The sequence below is a fragment of the Vanacampus margaritifer genome, chromosome 13, assembly GCF_051991255.1.
Source record: "Vanacampus margaritifer isolate UIUO_Vmar chromosome 13, RoL_Vmar_1.0, whole genome shotgun sequence".
Taxonomy (NCBI): domain Eukaryota; kingdom Metazoa; phylum Chordata; class Actinopteri; order Syngnathiformes; family Syngnathidae; genus Vanacampus; species Vanacampus margaritifer.
Genome location: NC_135444.1, coordinates 7960463 through 7971349, shown reverse-complemented (window position 1 = coordinate 7971349; position 10887 = coordinate 7960463). Strand labels below are relative to the sequence as shown.

At 41.8% G+C, this 10887-nt stretch overlaps 1 protein-coding gene across 1 annotated transcript; it reads left to right on the top strand.

The window, feature by feature from the left end:
• The first annotated feature begins 905 nt into the window (after positions 1-905).
• LOC144062500 (uncharacterized) lies at positions 906-9974 on the top strand. Its single transcript, XM_077583927.1, has 2 exons — positions 906-6584; positions 7230-9974. Exon 2 carries the CDS (start codon positions 7250-7252, stop codon positions 9206-9208), a length of 1959 nt encoding a protein of 652 aa, XP_077440053.1. The 5' UTR covers positions 906-6584; positions 7230-7249; the 3' UTR covers positions 9209-9974.
• The last annotated feature ends 913 nt before the right edge of the window (positions 9975-10887 follow it).

The window sequence follows — 10887 nt, the reverse complement described above, 5'->3', positions numbered from 1 at the left end:
ACACTCCCACTTTTGAAAATATCTGTCATGTTTAGGGTTGTTTTATGGTGTGTTTTTTTTTTTTTTTTGGGCGGAGGGGGTTATTGTGGTTTGTTTTGTTGTGATTTCCTTGTATGCATTTGTCAGTTTTGTTGTGATTTCCTTGTATGCATTTGTCTCATTAAGTGTGATCTGGTATGACTCATGTCATACTATGGAGTTAGCTAGCGCCCCCAAAAAATGAGTTTGCAAACAGTTTTATTTTTAAATATACCGGAGCTACCTTCATGCCGACGTTCGACTTCCTGTCCGGCTCGTGTCATTTCTTCAGCTTCATGAAAATCTGCAAGCGTTCCGCATGCGGGGTCCGGGAAAAAATAGAACGCTTGCGGAAACCTTCCGCACCGCATACGCAACACACTGCAGCTGGTGTGAATTGACATGCAGACTTGAATGCTTTCTATTCCTTGCGGCGGCCGTACGGAAAACGCACCGCGTCCGTTCCGCAGTCAGTGTAAATTGGGCGTTAGACATTATTTGAATGTTTGAGCAATCGATTGGCAATATGCAAAATAGTGTCGACGGTCAATGACAATCGCACTGATGGACTTTGAGCTAACAAATCAAGTGCATGAAATAGAAGTAAACCATGACATAGTAGACCAAAGCCAAGAAACGGGCATTATCCAATAGATTAAGCTCAGTAAAATATTGATTTTTAGGGAGCGCAGGTAGAGAAAAATCCAAGCTACTCACAGGAATGACAGGAAGTCCCAAGGACGATGCATCTAACTTGTGTCAGAAGCCTGGTGGGTTGAAGGAGCACAGAGGACATCCCAAACACCCTACAAACAGGATAGCTCACATTACCACTATGCCGTTGGTCTTCCCACATATAGGCTTTTGTTGGCCATCAAGTGATTAAAGGTCACTGGCTATATATGTGTTGGTCTTAGCACGTTGACTTTCCTAAGTGACTCGAAGGGAATGAATGCCTACTGTTTTGTATTGTATTTGCTAGAGGATTTATTCATTAATTTTTATTTCATGCTTACAAAGAAATGTGTGAGCTGTCAAAATCTTCAGGAGTGCTTGCTACAATGGAGTAGCTAGCAAGCTGTAGCCCTAAATACTGCATTTCTTCAAGAAACCAGTAACCGTATCTGAATACATACAAGTAAAAGTAAACCTTCCAATCTGGTGGTTAAGCTCTTGACCGAAGCATTAGACTACACACTGCTAACAAGTTTGTTTTTAACATCACGTATCTATGGCATCAAAGTCTTTAACAATTGTGGCGAGTTTGCCATAAAAATGGCTATAAGAGTTAATTATTTTCCCGCACAATAACTTCAACATCTTTGTGCCATGTTTGTGGGTTCATTATTGTCAGAACAGGACATGACGTACATTGAAATTCAAAGTGGTGTCAAATCAGGGCAGTGTAGAGCCAGCTACTGGTAAGGACTGACTCGGTGTCATTTTTTTTTTTCTCCCTTGGCGTGGCTGGCAACAGCAGCCTTCAGTCAATACGCAGAAATACAGTCTAAAACTGATATCAAATATCGCGCTCGCCTTTCCCTAATATTTACAAAAGTAACATATTGAGTGATAATGAAAAAGTGGTTGAACTTGTCAGTTTTCAGTACAACAATGGCGTTGTTTTGCACTTTGCAGAGAGTCAGGTCTATCACCTTCTATTTACATTCAGCACCAAAATGAACTAGCATATCAATGTTTCATAACTTTTGTAGTTTGGCTCTAACTGTATTGTCGGACAAACGCTCGACAGTTTTTCACATAAAAAGGGTTAGACATTTGGGGGGGGAGTGAATTTGCTATATCTCCCGTTGTCTCAAGAGGTATATAATATACCACGTATGAGCTAAAAAGAAAGCAAGGAAATGTGTGGAGGGAAGAGACAATCTATAAAGGTATGGAAGCCATTAAATCCCAATGTTGAGTGGTAAGGCTGAGTCATTGATTTCAAGGAGTAAGCTACTCTATAGAAGACGGACTGGTGAACAAAGTTAACAAGATCAAAGCTTGAGTCTGGCAGCCTTGTGCAGCAGACCTCATTAAATATCCAGACCCAAGAAAGAGGCTGCAAAATAAAAGAACCTTGTTACCATACTAAGGCCGGGAAGTAGTAAAGGATGGAATCGGTCAACATTGGTCCTGGATGGTAAAGGAATATAAGAGTTTGTGTTGAGTGGGGGTGAAATACAGGATGTGTGTGATGCACGTGGGCGTGTTAGGAATGGAAGGTTGCCAACAAAGGATGCTAATTGCAGGGGGAGATGCAGAACCGTGATAAGATCAAAGTAGGTTATAAACCACATTTGTTTGAGACCGTGGCGGAAAAGTACAAAACAGGAGAAGCCACCCAGTGACCTGCGGATGAAGATCGGCCAATGAGAAGCAAGCTAAAGTTAAACTGCAGAAAACACATAGCCAATAGAATAATGCCAGGATGCCTTTGTTTCTGTGTCATTTAAATATTGTGTAGTATAACTATTCACTGGGGCAACTCGGAGAAGACTACGTCTGCTGTTTGAGACAGAGGCGTATAGAATTGTATTGATAGGGACCCGGGACCCCAGCTGTGATGTATTAGATTTGAGTGTTAGGAATAAATCCACTCGTGTGTGAAAATGCCGGCTTCCTGATACCTTTCTATTGCAGAACGAGCATGCTATTGTTGGATGGGTGATAGTTTGGTAAGGTCACAAATTGGAGTCAGATTATTAACTTAAATTTATATTAATATAGAAATAAATTCCAACAATTATGGTGACCCTGACGTGAGGCAAGAGAGGTAAAAAAGAAGTCTGGGACTTCGAGAAAACCACAAGAGTCTGGGACTCGAGGATCTGGGATCCAAGTCCACACCAGGTGACGACCTGAAAAAGCCACACGTCCGATCGGCTTTCCTCTTGGGCCCATACTCAAACAAGGTGAGCAGATTCCTTTTGTTTAAATTCTGCACATTGGCAACGCTAAATTATGAGAGGAAGGAATGTGGGACGTGTTAGTAGGGTATAAAATCTGGGATTTACCTACTCGAATAAGTTTGGAACTGTTCGTGGTTTGATACGGTTTAAAATCTGGGATTTACGTATAAAGTGTGGACATTAGTAGGGTATAAAATCTGGGATTTACCTACTAGAATAGGTCGCAACTATTCGTGGTTAGATACGGTGTAAAATCTGGGATTTACGTATCGATACGGTTTAAAATCTGGGATTTACGTATCAGTGTGGAAGCGGTGTGAATGTAAAAACTAAAATTAAACTGCAAGAGAAGTGATTAGGACACGTGCGAGTGGATTTAAGGATGGCGGAGAAGAGAAAGTGTGATGAGGGTCTCGGGTCCCCTGAAGTCTGGTCGGAGATTAATGGTCATTACACTAAGCTGGAATCACAGTTGATTAGTGGAATAGAAAGTAAGAGAATTAAGAAGGAAAGAGAACGGTGTCAGAAGTTGTTTTGGAAATTAAAGAAGGATGAATTGTTTCGCGGAGAACCTGGAACGTGGGATATGTCGAAGTTAGCGCGGCAGTTACAGGAAAAGGAGAGCAGAATGTTGGCAAATATTCAAGATATGGAGGAGGAACAGAGCCGAGTTGGATGGCGAAAGCGTCATAAACTCAGAAAAGAAGTTAAAAATGTAGAGAATGATAGACGGGGCATTCACCAATTGGCGACTATTGCGACTGCGCTGGCAGCGATAAGAGAGGAAAAGAAAGAGGAAAAGAAAGAGGAAAAGAAAGAGGAAAAGAGAGAGGAGGAAGTGATTGATAAGGGAGAAAAGGCGGAATGTTTTAGAGGCGTTTATCCACAGTTGCCGAGCTCGGGACAGTATGTATTTGTATATTTTGTATCCGACGGCGTCAGTGATGGCCCCCGTAGTTACTTTGGGGGGCAGAATGGTTTTAGATGTGGAAGATGACGGGTCACGGATGACGCCAGCAACAATACAGTTGATCGAACAGGCTGTGAATAATGAGAGGAAAAGGCTGCGGGGGAGTGAGTCACCCGTGCGCACGTCAGGGGCGGTGTTAGCAGGAGAGGGGGGCACCACTAGTGCAGGGGATAAGAGGACTCCGAAGCTGATAAGGGAGGAGGCACAGGGGAAGTTGTTTGATGGACAGAAGGTGCAGACTGAGGAAAGAGGGATGTTAGAGAAAATGGTGACAGGGACACAGAGACGGGGGCAGGCAACGCCCAGCAACGCGGATCACCGCGAGGGGGAAGTGGAGAGTGATGAGAAAAGTGCAGAAGTTAAGTGAATGGAAGTGTAAGTTTGTTTAAGACAGTGATTTTTAAGTGTGTGAAAAAAAGGGTGAAAAAGAATGGTAAGCAGGAAATCTGCATATTTTGAAAGGATGGGGGCCGTGAGCTGCTGTTTTAAGAAGATGGTGATTTGTACTGTTGTCTGTTAAAATTAAATTAAACTAAATAAAAAGGAAAGGGGGTGTGATAAGTTTAGTCCTCTCTCCCATTGTCTCCATTTGGGAGACTTGTAGTCTGTTGTGTGTGTGAATAACAGGGGTCGTCTAAGGCTAAATCAAATTGTTCCTGTTATGCGGAAGGACATAGAGGTCTAGGTGTGAACTACAGGCCACTCTCATATTATTTTTAAAATCAGATCTGTGTAATATAGTTGAATAAGTAATAAAACCAAATTTTAATTGAAATAGACTTTTCATTTTTGATTTTTATATTTCCCCTGCATCTCTGATAACTTATCCGTAGGTGTGAAAATGATTTAACCTTTGTCTTTATCTGAGTCCCATTCTAGAAGTCTGGAAAGGACTTCCATCCAAGTGGCCAGGGTGACTAACAGCTGTCACATGTTTCTTAAATTTGAGGTAACACGTAATGAAGATGTCTATGGTAGACATATGCGTAAATATAGTACTACTACTTGCTATAGTGTAGTGATCAAATTCAAATAAAACCACAAAATGAATAAATTAGGGGTTTGGAAAACAAAATATTTTGGGGGAATTTTTTATTTTATTTTGTCTTGGAAATTGAATGACAACAAGCAGTGTTCTCTTGCTATGATCTCATCTCCCTCTGTCTGTTCCGAGTGTATAAATGTTTCAGGCAGGTTCAATCTTTGACTGAAAGGTGTTTCACTTGGGTGACTCAACCGAAAAGTGCTGGAAATGGAATGAACAGCATTCTCCTGCTATGCTTGATGTTCAGAGTGGAAGGCGAACTGAACAATGGTCACTTTCGGGGGGGGGAAGTGACCACACGGACTGCAAAAAGGATGGTACACTGTAAATCCGCTCGTCCTGTGACTGTTCAATGACTCTTATGCATTGTTTGAGCATAATGTCCAGCAACTTTTTGAGCAGACAGGATAACCATCGATTCTGTCATGATGAACTTTTCCTGAGAACTCCAGTACACAAAGCCCAGTGCCCGCTTTGAACTTTGCCCTGCATAAACTGCTATCGACAAGGACAGGAAGGAATATGAACTACAGTTGTGGACTCAAAGTTCTGGAATCATCTGAGTGTGGTGCCTGAGGTCGTATGTTGTATTCTGTTTGTAGACATTTGCACTCTGTACTATGTCAGAAAGGAAATGTGATCTATAGCAACGCAGTTTCGGAAATTGAGAACAGCTTATGTGAATTAGGGTAGTATAAAATTTAGTCTAATCTTTAAATACTATATTTTCCGTTGTTTGATGCTTGTTGAATTTGGCCTTCTATTATTTTCCCATTTCTCTTTTATAACTTTGGCTTCTCAGAGTGGACTCAGATATGGAACACTTATGGCGAATTTGCTGGTTAAATTTTTAATTTTTGATTTAGGTTGCAGCACTGATTTTTGATTGGGTCATGATCTGCAAAGTTCCCTGCTGTGTTTTTACAAAGCCCCCACTACTCTGTAGAAGAGGTGAGGTTAGTTAGCATTTTAAGAATACTTTTTGGTTGGTGTAAAGTAGGGATTTTGTTTTGTTTTTCTGATTATAACTCGTTTCTTTTATTAGTTGAGATGGCAGATATTTGGAAGATTCGTGACCTGCAATAGATTAATGGGGTTATTTTAAATCTTTTTTTCATCTCTTCCTGACCCTAAAAGTCCTCCGCTGCAGTATCTTAATTTACATCTGCTTAAGTTGGTTGTTTTTCTAATCTACAGGATTCAAATTTACATTACAAACTCTTGCCTCAAAGGCTTTTGTTTTTATGGCTCCTGGCTAGCTCAGCTGGAGATCTTTTTATAGTTCTGGTGTTGGCCAAATTGTCACAATTTGGTTGTTTTTTAATCTACAGGACACAAGGTGTCTGTTTTTCCTCTTTGAAGCAGCAATTTGGAAGCGGCTGCCGTTTTCACATTCAGGTCTGAAATGATCAAAATTGATCTTTATCAGATGGGGGAATGACTGGTCTGTCTGTGTATGGTTGAAAAGGAAGTCTGATGTGAGAATGACTGGTCTGTCTGTGTATGGTTGAAAGGAAGTCTGATGTGAGAATGAAGTTAGGTGTGAGGAATTTACAGGCAGCGAATGAAGAGGATGGGAGTTGGAAAAATAAGTTCTACAAAGATGACAAAAGACGACCCTTATAGCAGAAATACGGTAAGTATGTTCCATCTCAGAAACAATTGAAAAGTATAATTTCTAGAGCCCATGGAATATGCCATTTAGGTGTGGAAGGAACATTGACACACCTGGGTGACATTTTTTCATGAGACAAGTTGTTAAAAATGAACTGCAGTGTTTATTTAAGGTATAAGTATAAATCTCTTCTCAGACTGTTCATGGCCCGGCCGGACATGAATAGTTCTGAGTTAAGATGATGTTGTTTTTAAATGATTTACACTGCTATAATAAGAAACCAGCGTTAAAAATACAGAAATTTGATGTACGACAAAGAGCAACATTATGCTCAAGCATTGGAGCTGTGGATTGAGACCACAGGTAAACACCCAGGCAGCTACCCTGAAGCTGAGATGATGTTCAGGACGGCGATGCTGAACGGCCTCCCAAATGAGGTGCAAGCGATTATGAGAATTGACAAAAGGGGTACCATTACTCACAGTTGCGCCCGGCCCCAGACTTTGTGCCTGCCAATGGTGAGCTTAAAGATTGACTGCCCGGATGGGCAGGTCAAGAGAGGGAATGTGTCGATGGCGAGAATTGGATCAAAATCGGACTCGGAAGTGTCGGAACAAAAACGACGACGATGCAAATGTTTAACTTTATTGACTATTTTGTTTGCAGGCTTGTGCTTTGTGTGGACTATGTTAGCGTTTGAACATATGGTGCGGGATGATAGAAGTGATGGAACGAAAGGAGAACGAGTGATGGTGTATCATTCCTGTAATGGAACGGTATGGTATGAAGCAGAGCAAGATGGTGGTAAGACGCTGACACAGACACAACAACTACTGTTAAATCTGAAGTGTAAACAACCGACACAGGTGAACACTTGGGTGACAATTTTCAACTGGACTCAACAATGGCTTGATTTGTTAGATAAATTGGACAATTATCAACCACAGTACCAGGACTGGTCCTTGGTACGCCCACAGGAACCTAGAAGGAGAAGAGAGGTAAAGTCAAAAAATAAGGGGGAGAAAAAGGGCTACCAGAATTGGATGATAGGCTGGGCATATAATAATTCGGTGAGAATAACAGTGGCCCCTAATACGAAGACCCAAGTAAATATACCAATAAAGGCACTAAGAGGGTTTCGGGAAGCGTGGTATACACCAGTGAAGGCAGTCATGTCATTAGTAACTGGAGACATGTTCCCTGGTTACTACTGGTATATGACAGCACATGTGACAATGTGGGGATGGGATTCCGTGGTTACCACACAGGCGGGTGATTATTGGACACCATCAAAGAATAAAATTGCTAAGTATTTCCATAATAAGATTCTCCTGAGAAAAGAAGGGGAGATATTGAAATTAACAATTGCAATGGGTAATAAGTCAATTGCGCCACCACACCAAGAAGTGTTAGTGCTAAACACATCATGTTGGGGGTTTAAGTTGTGGGCATATTCGTCTGGAAAAGATCCATATTTTCCAATTATCATTTGTGAGAATGGGACTATGATAAAAGGGGAAGCACCGGTAGTAAATAATTATACCCGTCGAACGGGTACCACGGCCAAAACAATGACGACAGTAGATGACTGGTTTATGAGTCACACAGGTATTTCTATGGTCACTAATAATTGGCTCCAGATGGCTGAACAGGCCGCTAAGAATACTAACGAGGATTGTTTGGTATGTTTAGGTGCAAGACCAGTTTTGAAAATTATGGCAGCAACTGTTGTATCCAAAACCTGTCTCTTTGGTTTCCTGTATAACAAAACTCTCCAAGGAAAGTGCAGCCAATTGGATTCGGCCTTTCCACTGACAAATATGGAAAAGCAAAAGCCCATTTTTGACATCCATGTTGCACAACAAAATTTTACCTGCCTAAAGTTACATGGGAGTGGCCCTGGGATTGGAAACATCCAGGAGTCATGGTGTAATGAAAATGTGTCTTTGCCAGCAGGAATACCTCTCGCTCGTGCTGATGTTTGGCTGTGGTGTGGAGAGAGAGTGTTGTACGATAGGCTTCCCCCCAATGCCTCAGGTAAGTGCGCCCTAGTAACGCTGATCATGCCAATAAGTGTGACAGCATTAGACATGGCTAGGATAAATTGGGAAGGAGTTAGACAGTGGGGAAGAATCCCCTTCCTTGGGAGGAAGAAAAGGGACATGCAAGAATGGTTGAATGCAGGAGACCCCACATACATAGATGCAATTGGAGTTCCGAGAGGGGTCCCTGATGAATACAAATTGGTGGATCAAGTGGCAGCAGGATGGGAGAGTATTTTTCTGTTTATTACAGTAAACAAAAATGTGGACCGGATTAATTATGTCCACTACAATGTCCAACGATTGGCGAACTTTACCACCTCGGCACTCCAGGCAGTGCACGAGCAATTAGCAGCCACGTCTCTTATGGCATTCCAAAATAGAATGAGTTTAGATATGGTGTTAGCTGAAAGAGGAGGAGTGTGTGGTATTTTTGGGGAGCAGTGTTGTACTCTGATCCCCAACAATACATCTCCTGATGGTCGCCTTACTAAGGCATTGGAGGGTCTGCGCACGCTAAGTAATAAAATGAAAGAGCATTCAGACTATCATGGTGTTATGCGGATGTTGTTATATTCCATGTATCAGATCATTGACTGTTAAGACAATTGAACGCACGTTGGGGCCACTACAGCCGGGTGGTCAGTATATGATGATCCCTCAGAAGGACCCCCAGGAAGCGGAGACAGCGGTGGCCCTCCGGGAGTCCGGGATGTGAGTATGTGAAGTTAGCCTCAGGGATCTGAGGCCATGAGAAAGAATGAAATTTTATACTGATTTTCTACTAGAATGAAATTTTTTACTAATTTTTAGTTGTTTATTGATTTATAGCTCATGTTTAACAATAAAAAACAAGGTATTCGAGTGATGACCTCAGTCGTCTGAGGTCATGAGAGGGATTAAAGGAATATAAGAGTTTGTGTTGAGTGGGGGTGAAATACAGGATGTGTGTGATGCACGTGGGCGTGTTAGGAATGGAAGGTTGCCAACAAAGGATGCTAATTGCAGGGGGAGATGCAGAACCGTGATAAGATCAAAGTAGGTTATAAACCACATTTGTTTGAGACCGTGGCGGAAAAGTACAAAACAGGAGAAGCCACCCAGTGACCTGCGGATGAAGATCGGCCAATGAGAAGCAAGCTAAAGTTAAACTGCAGAAAACACATAGCCAATAGAATAATGCCAGGATGCCTTTGTTTCTGTGTCATTTAAATATTGTGTAGTATAACTATTCACTGGGGCAACTCGGAGAAGACTACGTCTGCTGTTTGAGACAGAGGCGTATAGAATTGTATTGATAGGGACCCGGGACCCCAGCTGTGATGTATTAGATTTGAGTGTTAGGAATAAATCCACTCGTGTGTGAAAATGCCGGCTTCCTGATACCTTTCTATTGCAGAACGAGCATGCTATTGTTGGATGGGTGATAGTTTGGTAAGGTCACAAATTGGAGTCAGATTATTAACTTAAATTTATATTAATATAGAAATAAATTCCAACAATGGCAACTGGCTGGTCACACAAAGACTTCATAAAACAATTGTAACACAACACGTGTAAACTAGAAGAACGTGTCTGTTTAGTCTCCTGTGTGTGCACAGCGCAAGTTAGAAAAGGTGTGCAGATTCTCATCGACTTGAGTGTGCCACTTTGGCATCTCTGGGTGGAGTGAGCCTGAAATGAGGGCATTCCCTGTTCACACTGTACATCGCCTGGATCGTATACTCCCAAAGACCGAGGCACTTTCCTCTTGCACTCTCCAGAGCCTGTAATAAATCCAGCACCCCATGAAGGTGACACATCGTATTGTACGTTTGGAGTCATTTCACAGCCGCTGACGACAGGTGATGACTCACAGGCTGATTCTTGCTGACGTGCGGAAGGGACTACATTACATCGACGGCTGAACGTCGACATTATATCATATTAATTGGTGAAAAAAATGTGTCAGTGCCAGCTGGATTTTTTCACCTGTGAGGAGCAATTTCTAATGCTGAAGGGTTTTGGTATTTTGAAGCACTGATCAGGAACAACTGCAGTCATTGTAATAATGGTGGCGTAAGTTTGCGTGTAAGCCACTTTTGCAATATATTGCTTGGCAACCTCATCAACTCTTCTTGCTTTGTGCCGGCTTCTATTTGTTCTATTTATTATGAGCACAGTATTATAATATAATTACTTGTGTTGGATTTATTAAAAAGTGAATGCAAAAACACATGCGCATTCAAAGTTATATGTAGATGAGCCACACGCACATCACTGGTAAAAAATCAGGACAATTT